The sequence below is a fragment of the Anopheles coluzzii genome, chromosome 3, assembly GCF_943734685.1.
Source record: "Anopheles coluzzii chromosome 3, AcolN3, whole genome shotgun sequence".
NCBI classification, from domain to species: domain Eukaryota; kingdom Metazoa; phylum Arthropoda; class Insecta; order Diptera; family Culicidae; genus Anopheles; species Anopheles coluzzii.
In genome coordinates, this window is record NC_064671.1 from 56,233,573 (window position 1) to 56,257,102 (window position 23,530).

Below are 23,530 nucleotides of genomic sequence, written 5' to 3' on the forward strand. Positions count from 1 at the left end.
CTCACAGCTATATGTCAGCTATATGTATAGCAATATGTCTGGCTAACACTATTTAATACCAAAAGCTGGTATAAAATCATCTCCGAGCAGGTAACCATTTTTTAAAAAACCAGCCAACAATAATTTCTTCTCGAAAATTTTAATTTTAAAATATACATGTCAGCATTGTTTTCATTCTCTAAACAAAAGTCTTCAGAGTGGACTCAATAAGGAGATGCTGTATTTTACATCAACAGATTGCAATCAGATGCAATTGTCGTATCAGTTCCCTTTTGTTATTTGATTATTTATAATTCAACGGACCACTTGGCCCTCTCGAAACATCTAAAACTATACATAATAAAATAACATATTCACAATATGTATGCGTTCACGTTCAGTAATAGGTCAATAACATTAGGACGTAGAAGGACGCACGGCACGGATATCATTTACTAGCTCGACGCGCGACATGTTTGGTTGATGACGATCACAGATAACGTTGAATTCACGGCACATACAAAGAAATGGATTAGAAAAGTCGAAGCCAGTGATTAACTGTTAGATTCCGATTAGGAACACTTTTGTGATACTAATACCACATATTCCATCCTCTACCATTTCGCCGTGTCTCTTGTGACTTCGGTTTGCAATGGTGCTACGTTAATTTGCTCTTTTTTGTCCTGATAGATTTATTGTCTATCCTTATGTTGTTTTTTTTTCAAGAGTTTTCATAATTTCGGTACACTTTTTTGGGTTTTACGGCACCCTTTTTGCACAGACTCATTGAAAATTCTTCCACTCGCAGCTTTTATGACTTCGCTCGTCTCTGACTCTACTTAGTGCTCTGATCAGATCACTGTTGCACTGCTGTCGAGAGCATCATTGCTTGTTGGGTCATGGAGCGAATGCTCGTAGCGTAACTTTTTTTTTAATTGTTCTGAGAAAATGTGTAAAATGCATACATAAAAACTATATTTGCTATATAAATAGCTTTTCGCCAGATGACTTGAGTAAAACAAGGAAAACTCGCTTGAAATATTGCTCCACTAAGAGTGCATGTTACTTGAGTTATATCACTTATTTTATTTATTTCGTAAATAAGATTGCTTTATTGAAATCAAGTAAATATACTTCAAAACGCGGAGCATATATGTGCAATATCTATTCGAGAAAATGAAAACCTTGTAACAGTTTAGAAATTCATTCAGACAACTGTTAGGATCACATTGGTTGGATTGCCTAATATGGAAATTCAACTGGAACTAGTCTTTTTTATACGAAGTCTTCTGGGATAAAAATAACCTTCGCAAGATGGCTACTCTCAGCATGCTTCTTCATTTGTCTCATTATTCATTCACAAACAATGGTTTTGATTATGGTTTTCTTGCGAGAGCCTCATTTTAATTAAAACAGCCATATTCGACTTATAGCGCAGAACTTGAAACAATTTGGGCTTGTATGCCTTTGCTGACGCTGCAGCACAGAACGTATTGAGGCAAAGGGGGTTTAAATGTAAGGTAGATTTTTAGTAAAAAGTCCAATGCATGGTCAAAATAAAAGCAGTTTATAAGTTTACGTTGACTTTACTGAGTTCACGGCTTTAATCGTTTCCGTATTTAGATAGGAATTGGTTAATAAGACCGCTAATGTTGTCTATATTAATTTTGTTTTTGCGCTGTTAATATGTAGTATGAGATTCCTGCCGCTATCATGAGGTAAAATACCGCAGGCCATTGATATCTATATTCTCAGCGTATCTCAAGAATTGTTAGAATAAATTGAAAATAAATACCAATGTCTCCAGCTTTGTGTCTTGGATGGTTCTTTCGTTAGATTTTTTTTTATAAACATGATATATGTTCTAGAGCATTGAGATGTTATTGCAATAGTGAATAGCATAAGGCTTGTTATTCTCTCTCTCTCTCTCTCTCTCTCTCTCTCTCTCTTTTTATTTCTTTCTCTCTCGCTCTTATTATATTTCATTCTCTTTTTCTCTCTCTATCTTTAGTTGGCCTGCTCTTAATGAAGCACGTGGTCCTGACAAGGCCATACGCAGCCAAAGAAGAACATGTATGGGATATAAGGATACTTTCAAAATAATCATAATCTTTGCCTCACAATCGTAAAACACTCATATATTGTTTAATTTAAATGTTCCACACTAGGTATATTATCTAAGAAATCATGTTTTCAATGACAATTACATTTATCCCGCTTTTTGTTCTACGGTACGCACTGTGCCACTATTGAGTAAAATGGTAATGTTAACATAAATATAGAAAAAACCTTTCCTACCGAAACACCTGTCGCAGATCAAGTGCCTGTAGGTGTAGGCACATGTTCTTCTTTAGCTGCATAACGAAAATACGGAGTTATACATACTATATTACGTAGCCTGACTGTAGTAAAATAATGCTTACATGGTACATTTGGTTTACTATAAAAATTCCGAAACATCGATGAACAATCTTAACGTCATCATTGATCATCACATTCAATGGTTAAATTTCATCAAAAACTGCCTTAAACATCCAAAACATACGGATATTAGTCATCCTTCACCAGATCAGGAAGGAGCTTTGTTTTCTTGAATATTTTATACTGTCATTAAAATGGCAATATCTGCCAAAGTTGCGCAAAGTAGGGGCTAATTTCTTTACAGATCTTTTGTTTAGATGTAAAGCTTCAACGTGGTATACATGATACCACGGTGTTTTATGGTGTTCAAATATGGCGTGATGTCAAAGATACATGATTGATTCAATTTATAGGAAGTAATGCACACTATACTTTGTAACTTTTTAAGTAATTGACATACTTTTTGCTAACTAACTATTTTTGTTTAGAATTTCCTTTCAAAAAATTTAGAAACCTTTCAAAAAAAAAAAAATTACAATATTTTTACATTTTACATTTTTACAATGATTTTAAGAATAAAAAAAAAATAGCTGTTATCAAGAGTTTTTTCAAGACCTAACACCTTAGGAGTCTCCATCGTAATAACTAATAAAACTATGGTATTGAAACCTCGTTTTTTCTTAGTTTGATGCTGTAGATTACGAAGCAAGATTAAAGAAATATGATGGTGAGTGGGTGTGAATTGGGGCGGGCCCGTAGTACAGTCGTTAACTCGTACGACTTAATAACATGAGCGTCATGGGTTCAATTCTCATATGAACAGTGGTGGATCTAGGGTATCTAGGGCCCAAAGCGGTAAAAGAAATCGAGACCCCCTGTAATTGCTGTACTGTACTAATACTGCTTTACATGCTGGACTTATCATCCCAAAATCGTGCCCCAAAATCGATGATGCTCCCGCGGCCACACGGTTCGCTTACCATTAAATCCCCAACTGTATATGGACCGTCCCCACTCGCTATCCGGCTGCGTGGTACTGATTCAAATTGATACTACACAGGATAGCAAACCTGGATTCAAACTTACGGCGTCCATCGATCTATGAATATGCGCCCTATATTCTGATGATGCAACGAAGGTAGTTTGTAAAAGACCTACCACGTCATGCTTGACACGAGTTGGAACCCTGCACCGACGGTATACAAAGTACCTGTCATAAACGAGGAGTTTTTACGCCGTCGCATTTCATTTACGCATTCCATCTTGGTTTGAAGTTCCCAACAACACGAGTAATCTTGAGGTGCTTTTTCTTTTTCTTTTATGACATAACAACCGCTATCGGTTTAGGCCTGCCTTTACCAAAACTGGGGTTGACTATCAATGACCTGTTGATTACCCATAGTAGGATAGTCAGTCGTTGGGCTTCGTATGAGGGCCTCAGTTCATACTGGGCATGAATCAATGACGGGCATGTTGTAAAGTCGTTCGATGTGACGACTGTACCATGGGTATTGGCTTAATAGGGTACTAGGGCTAGTCATTAGTATGACTCTAGGGCAGCTGAATTCATCGACCGATCAATTTATACTCATTTCACATGCATCGATTTAACAGAGCTCATTTAACTAATACGAAACTAGCTCGACAACTCGAATCCACACATTTAAACATCCACTCATACTCAACTAGCAAATGTCACGCTTTGTAAAGGTTTAATTGGATTAAACATTGAGAAGCTCACAGCATATGTTCATATGCACAGCAATTGTTTTGAATAATATTGTAAATCATTTTTGTTGGTTAATACACAATTATTATCGAAAATCTAAGTCTGAATTATGCAACTATAAACATAAAACATCAGAATGATTTTTTATAGATACTTTGAACCGATTGATATAATTCGCCTGGAATGGTTCCATGAGTGATCGACATGAGTGAATGAACAATACCACAGTTAAATTGTTAATAATTGAAATCAATTACAAGATAAGCTTCAATCAAAATATCAAAATTGAACAAAATGATTCAAAGTTCAATGTTCAACGTATGTAAAAAAGACAATGGAAAACAAAATCAACGTGTAGGCTGAATAAAAGAATTTAGCGCCAGAGGCAAAGGTAAATTTATTTTTTCTTTCGCTTCTTGAAATGACTCAATGATTCATGTAACAGGCATGATTGAGATTAGGTGACATTCCACAATCAAAACAATGAAGCATGTGGTCACCGAAACAAGTAATGTGAGCAATGAATGATTATTTCATGTTTGAACAATCATCGTCGCATTTACAAACCAGGCCAAATGGTGCTAAAGTGCAGCGTAAGGATTAAAATACACTTTTTGGAGGTGTGCGCTCGTGTAGACGAAGCGCTCGTGTACCATATAATCAGTCGATAAGATTAAGGCTTAACAATGCGTACAGGAAATACTCTCAACGGTAAATTTGGCCATGTCACTATAAAAGATAACTTCGCGAACTGGATTCGGAATTGATTTGCAAAACGCAGTAGGTGAAGAATCGAAATCTGTATAAAAGATGGAATCAACTGGGCCGATATCGTCAGTAGCATTGGTACGTTGTTTCGTATATTTGGCTAGGAAAAAGCAATTAGTTCACAAAATTAAAAATGTTCAAACATAACCTGCTAGTGTGTGTAGTTTTGGCTGCGTTTATCATCACAACTGGTGCTCAGCGTAATCCTTGTCTGGGCATACCTGATGGGATGTTTGTTAATGATTTCACATCCTGCGAAGGGTATTTCTTATGCATGAGTGAAACTCCAACACATGCCCAATGTCCGCCTGGTTTCTATTTCAACGAGGCACAGCAGCTGTGCGATTTTCCGCAGAATGTGTTCTGTCACGTGTGTAATCAACAAAACGGTGTCCAGCTATTTCCACATCCCACAAATTGCGACCAGTTCATCACTTGCTCAAACGGGATCTCGTTTGTTGGCAATTGCAAGACCGGCGAAACGTACGACGTAGTTTTGCAGGCGTGCAAGAGTGAAATGCGCGTTGATTGTGAACGTTTGAGATGTCCCGATATCGACAACCCTAATGTTGTGGTATTTATTCCGGGCATTCAGTCGTGTGATGAGTATTTCTTATGTCAAGCTGGAACACCAATTCAGCGGTTTTGCGCTCCGGGATTGCATTGGAACCGAGTTGCTCAACGATGTGACTTTCCCGAATTGGCTCAGTGCCCGTAAGTATTTTTTGAATATATTACTTTATCAATATAATACTATCAATACTTTGATTACTAATTATTTGATTTTCTTTTCGCACTTCAGATTGTAAACTATGAATACGACCGTTTGCTGGGTTTCATCGTGAAAAAGAAGAAGATGTCACAACAAAACGATTTAGCCCTCCATTACTATGCACATCTCGCACTCGAAAAATATGTTTAAGTTATTTGATTTACAAATAGATGCTTTAGTTATAAGCAGAACGGTTATAATGAATAAAAGAAGTAATTTGTTTAATTTCCTACAATAAAACATGTTGTGTCTAGTTCCGTTTTACGAAAAAAGAAACAAATCTTGGTCTTCTATTGGGGACTTCATATTGAACATCTATCAATCTTCGCTCAGTCCATTTTTCGTTGAACTCACCTCGGCACCCGTGTATACCCCCATGATCAGATCAATAATGATGATTAGTATAAGCATCGCCTCATACCAAAATCCATTGGAATGATACAAACAGCAATAAATGTCTTCTTAGTTACTGGATCAGAATTTCGAGTAAAAATGACAAACTTCCGTTAGTTATATTATGTTGTCTTCGGGCTACCGAAATCGGCCGTAAAAACATTATGATACGGATAAGAGTAAAAAACATTCAAAGTATTATGCAAGTTACCGCTTTGTAATCGCGAACATTTACAGTTTATTCGTATTAATAGGTTTCTTCTTCTTCTTCTTTGGCTCAACAACCGATGTCGGTCAAGGCCTGCCTGTACCCACTTGTGGGCTTGGCTTTCAGTGACTAATTGATTTCCCCCCATAGCAGGATAGTCAGTCCTACGTATGGCGGCGCGGTCTATTTGGGGATTGAACCCATGACGGGCATGTTGTTAAGTCGTACGAGTTGACGACTGTACTACGAGACCGGCTCATTAGTAGGTTTATAAGTGTATTAATATGTATATGTATGTGTATGTAGGTTCCGTTAGTATAAAACCACTGTAATATTTCAGCGGTTTACATGTCACTTTCGAATATGCACATAATTATTACTGGTTTCAAGATTTTTATCAACAGCTGTCAAATGGTGTATTTAATTCTTAATAAAATTTCAGTTTTTACACATGATTTTCAACACATCACAAAGAACTGTCCAACTCAATCCGGCTTGAGACGTGTTGAAAATCATGTAGAAGAAATAAAAAAAAAGATGTTGGAAATGAAATATCCGATTGTTGTGGATTAACATCTTGTACGCGATGAATAACAACGTTTACATTCGAAAGTGATACGGAAAACTCTGTAAGAATAAATTCAGTCTGTAACCCATAAATTCAGCTATCCGATCGTCTAGACTCGATAACTTGCACAGTTGATGCCATGTGGTGTGTTCTCCATCATATGTATCTACGATTTCAACTGATGAAAGCTGTGATACCATTTGTTTGATATTTCGTTAATGAGACTAATTTTATTACACGTACCACTCCGATTCTGGACGACTTCAGCCGACTCCGTTTCGGATGCGTTTGACTGCATTTCCTGCAGAGTTTTTTTGACTCTGACTTTGGACAACTCCAATTTCGACTCGAGACGACTTCGAATCCAACAGTGGGCAGAACTGATGGTTCCGTTCTCCGTTCTCATCGGAGTCAGAATCGAAATAGAAAATGGAGTTCGTTTGGAGTGCGTGCGCCAGATTCGTGGGAGTGCGCCAGAGAGCCCATCACTAGTAGCGATCCAGTTAGGTGAAGATGTTAAACCACCCATTCCGAAAATGACTTAGAGACTAGTTTTATTCGCCTCTTGGTTTCCTAAATATTGGAGCTATTCTTATTATTATTGCTATCGATCGTACACATTATTGGTAGCAGGTGTATATAATCATTTTGTTATTGATTTCAATTCACATGTAATCTTTTAATAGCAAAGACTGCTTGGTAGATTGTATATTTTTAAACATCAAATCAACAGCCTGTAAGGGGTAGAATCAGTGGCGTTTATTGTGACATTCCCAACGATAAACATGATCTTGTAAAAAGTTTATTATTTGCCTGCTGAGGGACAGTTAACGTTGAAAGGATGATCGCAGAAACTTTGTTCTTGGTTCCAGAACTGATTTGGTGGACAGGTCATTTCGAATAAAGTGCCCCACACACAACGGTAGAACATTGAGCAGTTTGGGTGGGGATAATAGAATGTTTGATCAACCGGACAGTAAGGAGGGTTACCTGGAACCCCAGGTGTTGGAGCTGGCGTTGGTGCCGGTGTTGGTGCCGGCGTTGGAGCCGGTGTTGGTGCAGGAGTTGGTGCTGGTGTGGGAACAGGAGTTGGAGTAGTAGGTGCGGGAGTTGGTGCAGGTGTAGTAGTAGTGGTGGGTGAAGGAGACGGAGCAGTCGGAACGGTAGGGGATGGAGACGGAGCAGTTGGAACAGAGGCTGGTGGAGTTGGTGGAGGAAGTGTAGGTTCAGGTCCAGGAACAGTGGGAGCAGTGGGAACAGAAGGAGGTATTGTGGTAGGTCCTGCAGTTGGAGCAGTTGGTTCGTCACCCTCTGTAACAGGTGGAGTAGGTGCTGTGGGTACAGGTGGCGTAGCTTCAGTAGTGGTTCCTACTGTTGGTGGTGTTGGAAATGTTGGTGGTGGTGGAGTCGCCGCACCCGTACCAGCAGTTGGGGGAGTGACAAGATCAGCTTGGCAAATAGAATCTTCGGGTCGGTTGCATTGCATGATTTGGATATCAAATACTAGGTTAGGACCACATTCACGCTGAAACGATTGGCTATTGATGCAAAGATAGTAAAGGTTGCAATTCGTAGGATGCGGGAAATTTCCTGTTGGTTCAGGACAAACAAATAAGGGGTTCAAGTTTGGAGGAGACGTTGGTGGCTTTGGGATATCGCCAGGAGTACTTGTTGGAGTGGGATTCAAGATGCAACTCGATGTCTCACTAGGACCGCAAGTAGTTTTGTAAATATCAAATATTTCTCCAAAGGCACATGATCGCTCGAGAGCTTGTGAGTCCATACACATATAGTACCGATTACAATCCTGTGGATGTGGAAGATAAGCAATTCCGACGTTGTTTGCGCACGGGTTGATGGCGGGGGACGGTGTGGTAGGGCTCGGTGGTAAAGTGGTGGGAATCGGTTCTGATGGTTTCTGATCTAAAATGCATACAGAGGTCGATTCTGGACCGCAGGCAAGCTTTTCGATATCGAATATTTGCCCCGAGCCGCACGATCGGTCAATTGCCTGTGTATCCATACACATGTAATATAGGGTACAATCGCTAGGATGTGGTTTGTAGGCAATACCCATGTTTTTATCGCACGGATTAATATCCAGAATGCAGGTGGACGTTTGTTTGGAACCACAAGCTTTTACATAGATATCGAATACTTGACCAGATGGGCATGATCGTTCGATCGACTGAGTATCCATACACATAAAGTATCGCGTGCAATCGATCGCATGGGGTTTATAAGTTATGCCATTATTATTTCGGCACGGATTGTTAGGATTGGAAGGTGCCGGAGCTGGTGGCCTCGGACTAGGAGTAGGAGATGGCGATGGTGACGGTGGTGGTGGTGGTGGCGGTGGTGGTGGAGGGGATTGAGGTGCTGGGGCGACATCGTGGATACAAGTGGACTGCTTGACGGGTCCGCAGCTTTTTGAGACAATGTCAAATATCTGATTTCCGGGACAAGTATTTGGGAAGCTTTGCGTATTAATGCAGGTAAAATACCGCTGACAATTGGAAGGGTCTGGCACCATGTTAACTCCTACGTTATCTGCACATGGGTTTATGAATGGGTTCGGTTCTGAGATTACCGGGCCGTCGTTTTCACAGAGTGCTTTATTTGCGTCGACACAACGGTTCGTTCGCGTATCGTATTTCTGGTGAGGGGAGCACTCAATTTCATAGACTTCGTTGTAGATACACAAAAGGTATTTTGAGCAATCATTTGGATAGGCAACAGTGTTCACATCAAAGGTCGTACCACCGCATAGTGATTTCAAATCATACAGACACTTAGCTTCGCCAGTGTTCATGCATAGTTTAGCAGTCTTATCGAAGGACTTTCCGGGGGGGCAGGACATTTCGTATGGCAGGGAATTAAGGCACATTATATAGGAACTGCATTTGTTAGGAACGGGCTCAAATGTCATACCCCGATTATTTTGACACAGTGCTCCATTCGAAGCTTGAGATGCTTGAAGCAGAACGGGCTGGAAATAGTAGGAGTGGGTTGGGAGTTAGACAATGAGGTAGGAATTAGGAATAGCAAAGAGGATAAAAAGCAAACGTAGCAACGAGCGTTAAAGTATTTACAATATAACATTATGAATATTTACATAGAGCTAATAGTATTTATTTACAGTGCCATTTGATTCGAGCGTTTTTGACAACTATTCTCACAACAAACTTACAACAGCTGGACATTGCACTCGGTCCGGAAGATCACAAACGTTTAGCGATGGATTGAAGCTAGTTCCTTCTGGGCAGATTTGTTCGATTCCTGAACCACCGACGCAAATGAAATACTTCCGACAGTCGGTTGCATCTGGTATAAATGTTGGGTTAGCAGGATCATCCTCGGCAGGACATGCTATACAATTGACTGCCGATGCTAAGTTGCACTGTCCACTGTTTGAGTCGAACGCCGTACCCGGTGGGCATTCACGCGGAAACTGGCTACCCTCGATGCACTGAATAAATTGGGTGCAGGAACCACTTACTGGAAAGTTTTGAATGCCGGTCGCTGGACAGTTAACGCATGCGTTTCGATCACCATAGTCGCATGACTGAGTTGCTTCAACAAAAACAAATGGCACGGGACATTCTTGCGGAAAAGGTTCACCATTGACACATGTAAAATATTTATAGCAGCTTGTTGCATCGGCCACAAAACGGTAGTTAGGTTGGCCTTGGCAAGGGTTTGTTTGTGCTTGAGCCGTTGCGCATCCCAAAAGGAATAGCGCCAATACTGATCCTGAATGTAAACAATAAAAAAATAAAGTTGAGATTAATTACTTCTTTATGTCGCTTTCGCTGGTCAGCACGATTTTGTCGATGAAAAGGCTATCCAGCCACACCAAACACTTTACAGAATAGCACTCACTTATCATATTGTGCAGCACTTGCTCGTTGGTCACGTGGGAGTTTCCTTAAAATAATGAATGTGCCGCCTGATTTGAGTATGGCACCACCACGGTGTCACTGTTTCTAGAAAATTGCTGTCCGATCAAATCTGGACAGCTCTTTTTATAGAAGGTATGCTTGGTGGTAGGCAAACAGAGCGCCAAAGTTATCTATTTACACGGATAAAAAAGGTTCATATAAGATAAAACAGTGGCCAGAAAATGTGTTTCTTATCAGCGACTGCAGAATTCACGTTAACGTTACGCTAGTGTATACAGTGACGTCGTATTTTGAAGCGTCTGCGATTGTGTTCAGTCAATACTAATTAATCAATTATGGATGTACCCGCCACAAGACAGACGTAGGCATTATGCTACGTAATATGTTTGTATTAGTTAAACTCGGCGTGCCCTAACTCGATTCTTACACATAAAATATCGAGACAGTCTTTGGAATTTTAACATACACACAATAGGAACATAGCATGCTGAATGAAATAGGCATGATTCAGAAACCTGCCCTTGTCTTCAATATTGCTGTTTGATAAGAACTTATGTGTAACGTGACTGTGTCATTCTTTTACTACAATGATTGATGAATTTAATGCCGTTTCCTGAAATGGCATCAGATGGCATGTGTTATCCGTTATTATTATTATTATTATTATTATTATTATAATTATTATTATTATTATTATTATTATTATTATTATTATTATTATTATTATTATTATTATTATTATTATTATTATTATTATTATTATTATTATTATTATTATTATTATTATTATCATTATTATTATTATTATTATTTTTATTTTTATTTTTATTTTTATTATTATTATTATTATTATTATTATTATTATTACTATCATTATTATTATTATTATTATTATTATTATTATCATCATCATCACCATCATCATCATTATTATTATAATTATTATTTTTATTAATATTTCTATTATAATTATAATAACAATAACAATAATTATTGTTTTTGTGAATATTATTATTATCATTATTGTTAATAATATTATTATTGTAATTGTTATTATTATTATCGGATGGTATAGATAACAGGAAGTTCCTGTTACGAATGAACATAGCTACTTCCTTAAAATTTATCTTCTCACAAGTGCTGGATGTCATGGTTGATTTGATAGGTGCAAAAAAGTATTCTCTTGGAGTTGGCAGTAATTAATCATACTGCTTTCAAGATAACTCAAGATAGCTATTTTTTATTTAAACTGTCCATGAAAGTACAAAAATATCATATTAGTGCAATAGAACTCTAGCGGATATGTTGCTGTATTTCGGAGATAGTAAAATTCAAAGGATGGCCATGCACTGTAAGTTACAATAGTTCGAAAGTGTAATATAGTAGTATACAGCTTTTCAAATTGACATATTTTTAGCAGCACATTTCCTCGCAGTATTTTGTTTTGCTGTTGTCAATGTTGTATCATGCGGTGTTATTGAGCTCAGAAACGAGCCGACTTGTTTGCCAGGAGACGATTATTTTTCTGCCGGTCCAGAGTGTTACAACTTTTATTCCTGTCGCAATGGTGTACTAGAAATCATTGAATGCCCGGGGGGATTACTTTGGAATGATGATATTAAACGTTGTGATGCTGCTGAAAATGTACAATGTGAGGTAAATAATATGAACAATAACACTTAAAAATAAGTTATGTTTCTAATGCGAAAAGATTTAATGATTTTCAGGATGAACAAACACCGGAACCAACAACACAAGCACCTACTACAGAGGCTCCAACACCAGCACCCACTACAGAGGCTCCAACACCAGCACCGACCACATCAACCCCGTCTAATACATTTTTGCCAGAAGTTGAGGGTGCATTGCCCATACTGTTTCCTGGTTCTGAATGTCCAGAAGGCATCCGTGCCTTTTTACTGCATCCAACTGAATGCCGGCGTTATTACTACTGTTTGTATGGTGTTCAGTATCCTCAGACGTGTCCGTTTTTGGAATTTTTCAACTTTGTTGTAGGACGTTGCGTACCTCAAGATCAAAAGTTCTGTTTCCCCGGAAGTGAATGAAAATGAAACAAATAATTACATGATTCAAGTTAGATTATAATGAATTAAGCATTATGAAGCGAATATTAAATATTAGCCGATAGTATAACATGTTGGCTGATAAATCCCCGGTCTGACACATATATGGCGCCGCTAGTATTAAATGCATATTATTTTTATATAGTACCAACCTTCAAATGATTCGTGTCAAAATTTGACGTCTGTATGTCCATTAGTTTGTGAGACAGAGCGTCTTTGGTCAAGCAACTTTTGTTATTTTGTTGTTCCACCAAGACAACGCACCGTGTCACAAGTCATTGAGAACGATGGCAAAAATTCATGAATTGGGCTTCGAATTACTTCCCCATCCACCGTATTCTCCAGATCTGGCCCCCAGCGACTTTTTCTTGTTCTCAGACCTCAAAAGGATGCTCGCAGGGAAAAAATTTGGCTGCAATGAAGAGGTGGTCGCCGAAACTGAGGCCTATTTTGAGGCAAAACCGAAGGAGTACTACCAAAATGGTATCAAAAAATTGGAAGGTCGTTATAATCGTTGTATCGCTCTTGAAGGGAACTATGTTGAATAATAAAAACGAATTTTGACAAAAAAATGTGTTTTTCTTTGTTATAACGGGGACTTATCAGCCATCCTGTTAGGCTATTGTAATGAGTACGGAAGATGCTACGGTTACCATGTGATGAGTTCGATTTTGAATACGGTCACCATGTAATGTGATGATCGTACAACTGTACATCGAGTACCGTCGCAGCGCAACGTCCCATCTTGAAAGTCCGAACGAATTGGCTGGTTGGCAGCGAGTTGGTTTTATTTATACTCAAAAGATGTTATGGAATGTTTTTTATCTGGAGATGTTTTTATCCCAATTAAAGAATATTTATATGAGGTGCAATTTATACATTGTATCGGAGTGAGGTGTATGTCATTTTTTGCCTATTACAAAGGTTCTGGAAAGTTTCAACTGTTCTAGTCAAAGAACGGATGCGTTCGTCAATCTTTGCCTACACTGCGCTTTTAGCAATAAGTTGCTATGCGTTCTCTGTTTGTCCACTTTGCTGCAGTAACGCTTGAATTGCTTGTGTTGCGCGTTTCGGTTGTTTTCGATAAATGTGTCTCAATGGTTTTTTTTTCTATCGACGGTATGGTCTGGGTATGTTGCTATGGTGTGGATTGATTTGCTGATGTAATATAATGAATGTGTTGCAATAGTGTGATTTAGCTTTCCGAAGTGTGTTACAATTAGTCTATAGCTGATAGTGTGGTTTATAATAAGTTCTGGTAAGCAGATATGCTACATCACCGACGAACCGACTTGGCACTTGCGTTACAAATGTGGCCCACACGAAAGCATTGTCATTTGCTATTGTGGCGATCACTTCTGTCAAAATGAGCTGTGTTCGAGGCTGCTTAGATGTGAACAACTTTTCCAAAAACAAATTGCGAAAGAAGTGTGAGGCAAGATTTTGTGAGAATGATTGAACAAAACACGCAGGAAAATGATGTTAAAGGTTTAATAACAACAAAAGAGGTGAGAAGTGGGTAAAACATTGCGCGTTGGAATTTGGGGAAGAAAACAAAAAGGAAGTCCAGCAGTTTTTCGCTTGTGTCAAATTAGCTAATCATTATAGAGATGGCGCTAGTGTTTAACATATTTTCATTCGAAATAAAGGGGACACATGATGAAGCTCATTTTGTTCGAAGTGTCACGTCGTAACTCGACTCGACGTAACTCGACGACAACCGCATTTTATCATTATAACTTTACTAAAGCTGACTATGTGAAACTGAACGACATGATATCAATGTTTAACAATAGCTTTCATTGTTCCAACTTTGTTTCACTTGACGAAGCAGTATGTTCATTCTTGTCCTTTATGCTGCCTTTATTGTATGCTTCCCAGTTCAGCGTCTTAAACCTAACCCCCCCTGGGCGGACCGCATACTAAAACGACTCAAACGTGTGAAAAGAGCTGCTTATCGTCATTAGCAAACGCGCCGCTGCCAAAGATCTCGCTCGATCTATCTTGACACGCACTCTCTATACTGCAGCTATAACAGGTTTCAATATGGCACATATTTGAGTAATATTCAACGTAACCTCTGCAGATGGTTTGAATCGTTTTTGCGCTTCTACAAGAGCAAAACAAAATCCACGCATACACCGAAATCTATTACATACAAAGGAGCAACAAGTGCCAACACTAATGGAATGTGCAATCTCTTCGCGGATCCATACCGATACCATTGATGCTGCTCTCGTCAACACTCCGGTTGGCGCAATTAACATGAGTACTCCTTTTATAGACAGTGAGATCGTTTTATCAGCCCTAAAGTAACTAAAGCCTTCCTTCGCTCCGACAGAATACATTCTACAGTGCTGAAACGTTGTCGAACGACAGTAGCGCCTATCCTTGCAAAAATGTTCAATGCATCGCTAGCCAATGGCTACTTTCCCAAAACATGGAGGAAATCTTGGGTGGTTCCTATTTATAAGGCCGCGGGGCCATGGGGATTCTCAACACTCATTTTCTCAAGCACTCATGAGTGCTTTTGAGAAATCCTCGTTCTCAGCGTTTGTCGAATCGAAACAAAATCGGTTTTGAGAATCTTTGAGAATCTTTGAGAAAGTTGACGATGCAGCGATCGGCTAACTGAAATATGAGCAATTGTGCTATTTGTTTTTCGGTAATCACTTTGGAAAATGTATTCAATGTTTATAATTGAAGAAAAAAAAAAAAAAATGCGATCAAAAATATATTTTCTATTTAAAGCTCCAAAAAAAGCATGAGTGGCTTTATCAGTTTCTCGAAGTGAGAAAAACTGACGACGGCCACGGGCTCGCGTCTGAGAACAAGATTTGAGTGCTTGAGAAACTTAAATGAGTGTTTGAGAATGATTTCTCAGCTTGAGAAAGCCCCATGGCCCCGCGGCCTAAAAAGGGCGACAGGACAGATGCCATCAACTACCGGGGTATTACATCTTTGTGTGCCATTGCCAAGGTGTTCGAACTAGTGATATACAAACATCTGCTATATGCATGCCGCAGCTACCTAAGCCCGTATCAACATGGATTCGTGCCAAAAAAGTCGACTACCAAGAACCTGGTCGAATTTGTAACCTATTGCACTAGCCAAATTGATGCCGGAGCTCAAGTCGATGCAATTTATACAGATCTGAAAGCAGCATTCGACTCTCTTCCTCACGCAATTATTCTTGCTAATCTCGATAAGCTAGGATTTCCCTGCTGGCTCGTTCAGTGGCCTAAGTCTTACCTAATTCATCGCACATACATCGTGAAAATTGATATGCACATGTCCAAAGAAATAGTCAGCAGCTCAGGTGTGCCACAAGGAAGCAATATTGGCTCGCTTCTCTTCATATTGTTCATCAACGATGTTACCCTCGCTTTACCTCCCGACAGTGTCAGTCTATTTGCCGACGATGCAAAAATTTTCGCGCCTATACATAACACAGGCATCGAAATCTACTGTTCGTGGTGCAAGCGCAATGGACTGACTATCTGCATCGAGAAATGCTTATGTGTGTCTTTTAGACGAAGCAGGAGCCCAGTCACTGGTACTTACTTCATGGACGGCACTGCAGTTAATAGACAAAATCATGCCAAAGACCTGGGCGTTCTTCTTGATTCAAGTTTGAACTTTAAACAGCATATCGATGACGTTGTAGCCACAGGAAACCAACTACTTGGCGTGGTTATCCGGACAACTAATGACTTCAGCAACCCCATGTGCATGAAAGCTGTCTACAACAGTATCGTTCATTCGGTTCTGATATATTTGTGCGTAGTCTGGAGCCCAACTACTGCTTCTTCAATTGCTCGACTTGAGGTGATTCAACGTAAGCTCACGCGATATGCCCTTCGCCTACTTATACGGCTCACTCAACCTCGTTCCAGCGCTGGTCGGTCTGACCCTATGTTCCGCATGTCGGCTGTTTTCAACACTGCTTCGGATTGCTTCGACTTCAACATCTCAACTCAGTGCTTCAAGGAACGTCTCCGGCTTCTGCCATGGCCGCAGTGAATTGCGATACAAATCTTGTTTTTGCTATGTATTTTTTTTAATGTACTGTTACTTATCTTAATTAGGTCAAACGGCCCGTTGAAGATTAAACAATAAATAATAATAATAATAATAATAATAATAATAATAATAATAATAATAATAATAATAATAATAATAATAATAATAATAATAATGTATTTATATGAAGTGTCCATTTTTACCTAGTTTCCCCTATAGTTCACGTTTGGTAATCAGCACCTTTTTAATCCGTTTTTAACCGATAATCCTCTCGAAAACCGCAGCTTCCTGGATAGTTTTGCTTAAATTTTTTTTGCTGGATGGATGATGGATGGATCAGGACTTTCAACATGTTCGAGAAAACGGAGCCAAAAGTTACCCTAATAGTAATAACAAGAACTGATACAAATCGAACCAACTGATATTATGAGATTTAAAATTTGGTTATATAGGATATTTAATGCATTGATATGAAAACGGAGGCTAAACCAGAGTGTGAGATTTTGAAAATGGAAAAACAATGAGACTCAATTTGATTTTTGATAGGGTGGAAAATCACGAACGAAGGTAAGGCGACATGGGATCATCTTCTTCTATTTGACGTAATGACCTACGTAGTAATGTCAGCTTATACACATACTTTCGAGACTTAATAAGTACCAGGCTATCAGTCGACTCAATATTTTTCAGTCTTTGACATGGAATAACGGTTCATATAAGTCTTGAGCCATGACGGACATTATTTAAAATCGTACGATGTATTTGGTATTTGGGTATTATGTAAACATGGGGATATATGCAACTTCAAATAAATAAATATAAAAGTGTTTATAAGCTCGCATTAAGTATTACAACTATGTCCCTGTCCCTCAAATGAAGCACAATCTGTCAGAGCTGTGTATATTCCTGACAATGCGTAAATTCCGAAGATCTGTTATATAGTCTTGTAATTGGGCCAATTTAAATAGTTATCTAATTATTATACCAAGCATAGCCAATTTGTGAATTTTTTGAACTGGTTTTCAAATCTTACGTTATTTCATACGACACGAATTACCAAAAATGGTTAATAAGATTAATTATTAAAATTAAAGTCCGTATTTGGTTAGGACAGCTCAAGATACAAGATACAGTCTGAAGATACAGTCAGTCCAAAAAGTATTCGTCTAGCTGAATATTTTACAGCAAAAGGCGAATTATGGCCGCAACAGACATGAGGCGGTAAAAATAATGAAGAGGTTTGATAAAGAGACCATCAATACACAGGTATTGCTAAAAAATAGTCATTAAAATCGTGCAATAGCAACCAAAACACATAAAAAAACTAAAAAAAGTCCTTTGATGGGTGCGCAAAAATTTGTGCATGGGTGCGGGTGCGCAATTTGTTGTGCACGTGAATTAAGCCATAAAACCAATAGCAGCGCCATCTCGAGGGAATGACACAATTACTCCCAACTTCACAGTAGCGCCATCTGCGTGATTAGTTATGCATATCATAGGGTCAAAGGGTGATTATATTGGCTAATAATTAGGAAACATTTGTATGTCCACGGAAAGAGGGGAAATTAAGCCAGCGTACAAACCCAAAAATGTAAACATCGCTAACGGAACACAGCAATTTGTAATGAGTACCCCAAGAAATACATTCAGAATTCAGTTAACAGCACAGATTTTGGAGCTAGAATTTATTTCTACATCTTCATATCATCTTGCTAGCAAATCTTACATAGAGTCCTTGGCGGGTAGCTCTTGCTTGACACTTGTTAGCGCTCTCCGGTGAATATGGTATCTGTGCTAATTTTGCTTCCATAGAAAACTCGAGTCGCGAGTTTTAACTATCTAGTGTAGGGCGCAATCCTACAGATTTTGGTCCTTCGAACCGGATAGCCGGAAACCCTGAAATTCCGGTATGTTACGTAGTAAAGTGAAGTAACAGTGAAAAAGTGAAGACATGCCAACCATGGCGGTAAACATTCTTCGAACCAGTGACGACGACATCTGGGGACAACGGCACACGGCTGGCCAGCGCAGGTTCATCCACTGGCAGGCGACTCATCCCTTCGTGGTGCGCGTTGATTTGGTCAACGGCACACGGCTGGCCAGCGCAGGTTCATCCACTGGCAGCCGACTCATTCCTTCGTGGTGCGCGTTGATTTGGTCAACGGCACACGGCTGGCCAGCGCAGGTTCATCCACTGGCAGCCGACTCTTCCCTTCGTGGTGCGCGTTGACTCGGACAACGGCACACGGCTGGCCAGCGCAGGTTCATCCACTGGCAGCCGACTCATCCCTTCGTGGTGCGCGTTGATTTGGTCAACGGCACACGGCTGGCCAGCGCAGGTTCATCCACTGGCAGCCGACTCATCCCTTCGTGGTGCGCGTTGATTTGGTCAACGGCACACGGCTGGCCAGCGCAGGTTCATCCACTAGCAGCCGACTCATCCCTTCGTGGTGCGCGTTGATTTGGTCAACGGCACACGGCTGGCCAGCGCAGGTTCATCCACTGGCAGCCGATTCTTCCCTTGGTGGTGCGCGTTGACTCGGACAACGGCACACTGCTCACTCAGCGTGAGATTCATTTCATCATTCGGCACATTTCGTTGGAAATCATTGTATCGCAAAAAATCAGCGTCGAATTAAGTAATGCCAACAACTCGATCCACAACGAAGCGTACGGAAAGCCAAGCAATGCAATCAGAAAACGCAACACCTCAGCCTGAAATGCAAGCCTCGCACTCAAAAACACAAGCTGAAGCCATGGAGTCCAAAGCGAAAGCAGTTGTTGAACAATCATTCCATGATGCAGAGTTGTCTACTAAACAACGCGAGCTGAAAATGTTGCGACTGCATCATTCTAGTCAGCAACGAAAACTCGAAAAGTTGGTGGAAGACGTCACAACAACACCAGTAAATGCAACTACATACAACGTGAAATACAGCTACCTGCAAGATCTAAAAGCAAAAATAACAGAGATCTTTGAGAAAATAGTAGCCCTGGACCCAATAGACATCAAAAACGACTTTTCTGACGACGAAGCATGTGCTTGTATGTACATGAAATTAGACACCATGATAGCAAACGGAACTCTAATTGCTGCACCTACTGCAGTGACTCCTGTGGTATCTTCTTCATTACATCATCTGAACATTCCAATGCCAACATTTGATGGAACATATGAACAGTGGCCTAAGTTCAAGGCCATGTTCCTGGATATTGTGAAGGAATCTAGTGCATCGGATGCGGTGAAGTTACATCACCTTAACAAGGCCTTGATTGGGAAGGCTAGTGGCGTGCTGAATGCAAGTCTTATCGCCGGAAACAACTTCGCAAGTGCATGGCAATTGCTGGAGGATCGCTTTGAAAATCCTCGCGTGATCGTGGACAGACACATCGCGGGATTATTGCAGATGAAACCCGTGGTCAAGGAGTCTGCACGTGGGCTGCGCGAGTTGCTGGAATGCTGTAGAACTCATGTAGACGGTCTATCCTACATGAAGAAAGAAGTTGATGGAACCAGCGAATTAATCATCACCCACATCTTGACTTCATGTTTCGATCCTGAAACAAGGAAGCTGTGGGACGATGAACAGAGGAGAGTTTCCGAAGCTGAAGACAACATTGGAGTTTTTATGCAGACAGTGCGAAGTGCTGGATCAGTGTGCCTCTGAGAGAGGAGAAAGAGGCGACAAAGGCAAAATGGTGAGCGCCAAGGTGTACACAGCTTCCATTCAAAACTGCAAGCTCTGCAACGATGATCAGCATAACATCGTTCACTGTCCTGAGTTTTTGGCGTTATCAACACGAGAGAGACAGATTAAGGCTCAAGAACTTCGGCTTTGTTACAATTGCCTTGGGGCTGGTCGCTCTTCACGACGATGCGAATCAAGGAGGACATGCCGTAGATGCAATAAACATCATCACACGTTGCTTCATTTTGAGCAATCTATTGAAATGCCAAGTTCTGAACATGTAGCAACCGCGTCACATCAAGAAGAAGAGACATCAGGCACAGGATCACCATCTTCAAGTAGTCCATCATCACCCCAGATTGTTTTGAGTGTGCAAGGAGCAGCAAAATCTACCGTCCTGCTATCGACAGTGCTTTTGAACATCGTGGACGATCAAGGAACGAATCATCAAGCTCGTGCACTGCTAGACAGTGGCGCACAATCCAACTTCATTTCTGGACGACTGGTGCAGCTGCTACGATTGCCACGGAAGATAGTGAACATTCCGTTATCGGGCATAGGTGGCAGTTCAACCATAAATGTGCGACATTCAGTAAGAGCTACAATACGATCACGTTGTTCCGAAGACGCCTTCACTTTGGATATGTTGGTCTTGGCTACCCCGTCGGCATCTTTACCAACCCAACCGGTAGACATCAGTAGCTGGAACATCCCGGAAGACTACATCTTAGCTGATCCCACCTTTAACCAGCCGGGACGTGTTGACATCATCCTTGGAGCAGAACTGTTTTATGAATTCCTGAAGGAGCTTCGCGTGTCATTTGGTCTGCATCGTCCAGTATTGCAAGAATCCAAATTTGGTTGGATAGTTAGTGGCAATGCACTCATCGAACCAGCGTCTGATCCAGTAGTGTGTGCTACAGCTTTAATCACGGACAACTTGAGCATGGTGGCAGCAGAGGACAACGCTGAAATGTCCTTGTCACATCATCCAGTTATCAGCAACGCAGTCATCAGATATCGTAGTGATCTTCAAAGTGGCCTACGCACCGGAGTAATCGAAATTCAGAATGACGAGTTAAGGGTCGGACGGGCCAAACGAGAAGGAGCATCCGTAGCTGACGTCATCTATCCTAAATCATCAGAGAGAGCAGCTGAGACATCTACCAGTGATTCTACCGCAGTCTGTCTTGGTGGCAGTGATTTTGGTGGCATCATATCTGCAACGGGTATACCAAGAAACCACGATTGGGAACTTTGGGCACGATTGGGAACATCACTATAATTGATACGTAGATCAATTTCGTCGTGCACACGTGTGCCATTTTACATGAATTTTGTCATTATTTCACAGAGTTATTAATCTTTCATATTGAACTAAAGGAACATGAATCAGGGTAGATCTAGCATAGAGCGAGATTGCTTTTGCATGAAATTAAATTGTTCCAATTTAAGGTGGCAGGATGTTTAGGATTGAAATGGGCCAAAATGTAGGCAATTTGTTGTGCACGTGAATTAAGCCATAAAACCAATAGCAGCGCCATCTCGAGGCAATGACACAATTACTCCCAACTTCACAGTAGCGCCATCTGCGTGATTAGTTATGCATATCATAGGGTCAAAGGGTGATGATATTGGCTAATAATTAGGAAACATTTGTATGTCCACGGAAAGAGGGGAAATTAAGCCAGCGTACAAACCCAAAAATGTAAACATCGCTAACGGAACAGCAATTTGTAATGAGTACCCCAAGAAATACATTCAGAATTCAGTTAACAGCACAGATTTTGGAGCTAGAATTTATTTCTACATCTTCATATCACCTTGTTAGCAAATCTTGCATAGAGTCCTTGGCGAGTAGCTCTTGCTTGACACTTGTTAGCGCTCTCCGGTGAATATGGTATCTGTGCTGATTTTGCTCCCATAGAAAACTCGAGTCGCGAGTTTTAACTATCTAGTGTAGGGTGCAATCCTACACAATAACCTTTGTTTTCTTACGCATATCACGCCAAAAGCCTGATAGCCGATAACTTTTAGCGCACCCATCAAAGGACTTTTTTAAATTTTTTATGTGTTTTGGTTGCTATTACACTATTTTAACGCTTATTTTTAGCAGTACATTTGTATTGATAGTCCATTTATCAAACCCCATGATAACTTTTACCACCCCATGCCTATTGCGGCCATAATTCGCATTTTTCTGCAAAATATTCAGCTAAACGAATACTTTTTGGACTGACTGTAGGTCAATATATGAGATATCCGCTTTAGGTGGCAGCTACTATTGATCGGGAAACTATGAAAATATCGCAGGAATTTTACTTCAATGGCAACACGATTAGATCTCTCTTTGTATTCTATTTGTATGCACATATTCAGCCATACCGGCGAACTCGTTCGTTCCTGGGAACGTTCGCCGCGACGCTCATTTTCACTCATTTCATAGCCCTCTAGATAAAAAATCAGAAAACCGTATAGATTTTGTACTGGCCCACCTAGTGGTACAATCCTGTCCACTCATGAGCGACGAATGTTTCTCGTCGAACGAATTCGCCGTTACGGCTGATTAAAACATTCATGGCTGTTTCGTCGCGAATAGTTTTCGGATAAAGTTTCCTTTTCTTTCTTTGGTTTTTGCTGCTAATAATTACCGAAGCCGTTGTAAGAAATTGCTGGTGATGAAGAGAGGGAAAAAGCCTTTTCGCCCTCTATTTATTAATTTATGATCGATAGAGATGTGTACATCAACGGGCGCGGATGTGATCCGATCCGCAGTTCAAATCTGCACGATTCGCGTAGCTGCTCGAACATCCTCCCCACCTTGACGAATGTCAACAAAAAGTTGCTTCCTAGACTACACGTGGTTTTCGCTATCAGTTCTGAGCGGTAAAACGCATATTTTCGTGATCGGTCGCGTAATTATTCCCTTAGCTGTCTTAAGCGTAACGACGCGTACTATCTTGTCTTCACCGGGATGGATTTTAACGATACGCGCGAGAGGCCAACGAGTGGTGGGTAACGATTCGTCCATGAGGATCACTAACCTGCCGGGAA

At 40.3% G+C, this 23,530-nt stretch overlaps 4 protein-coding genes across 6 annotated transcripts; 3 read left to right on the forward strand and 1 right to left on the reverse strand.

Moving 5' to 3' along the window:
* Positions 1-4,866: 4,866 nt before the first annotated feature.
* LOC120954821 (peritrophin-1-like) lies at positions 4,867-5,863 on the forward strand. The gene is made up of 2 exons (XM_040375052.2): positions 4,867-5,551; positions 5,640-5,863. The coding sequence occupies exons 1-2, from the start codon at positions 4,971-4,973 to the stop codon at positions 5,644-5,646; spliced, it is 588 nt and encodes a 195-aa protein (XP_040230986.1). The 5' UTR covers positions 4,867-4,970; the 3' UTR covers positions 5,647-5,863.
* A 1,652-nt stretch (positions 5,864-7,515) lies between these two features.
* On the reverse strand, positions 7,516-10,792 carry LOC120954804 (uncharacterized). Its single transcript, XM_040375035.2, has 3 exons — positions 10,661-10,792; positions 9,969-10,531; positions 7,516-9,767 (listed from the first exon to the last, which is right to left on the reverse strand). The coding sequence occupies exons 1-3, from the start codon at positions 10,665-10,667 to the stop codon at positions 7,584-7,586; spliced, it is 2,754 nt and encodes a 917-aa protein (XP_040230969.1). The 5' UTR covers positions 10,668-10,792; the 3' UTR covers positions 7,516-7,583.
* Positions 10,793-11,932: 1,140 nt separating this feature from the next.
* On the forward strand, positions 11,933-12,790 carry LOC120954818 (peritrophin-1-like). Of its 2 annotated transcripts, none has more exons than XM_040375049.2 (3): positions 11,933-12,031; positions 12,098-12,336; positions 12,408-12,790. In XM_040375049.2, the coding sequence occupies exons 1-3, from the start codon at positions 11,983-11,985 to the stop codon at positions 12,744-12,746; spliced, it is 627 nt and encodes a 208-aa protein (XP_040230983.1). In that variant the 5' UTR covers positions 11,933-11,982; the 3' UTR covers positions 12,747-12,790. The 2 variants fall into 2 exon arrangements, with proteins under 2 accessions (XP_040230983.1, XP_040230984.1); XM_040375050.2 differs by having other exon boundaries at positions 11,937-12,031; positions 12,101-12,336.
* Positions 12,791-18,660: 5,870 nt separating this feature from the next.
* Positions 18,661-22,568, forward strand: LOC125907537 (uncharacterized). Of its 2 annotated transcripts, none has more exons than XM_049610440.1 (2): positions 18,661-18,895; positions 19,050-22,568. In XM_049610440.1, exon 2 carries the CDS (start codon positions 19,430-19,432, stop codon positions 20,453-20,455), a length of 1,026 nt encoding a protein of 341 aa, XP_049466397.1. In that variant the 5' UTR covers positions 18,661-18,895; positions 19,050-19,429; the 3' UTR covers positions 20,456-22,568. The 2 variants fall into 2 exon arrangements, with proteins under 2 accessions (XP_049466397.1, XP_049466396.1); XM_049610439.1 differs by lacking the exon at positions 18,661-18,895 and adding an exon at positions 18,922-18,972.
* Positions 22,569-23,530: the final 962 nt, after the last annotated feature.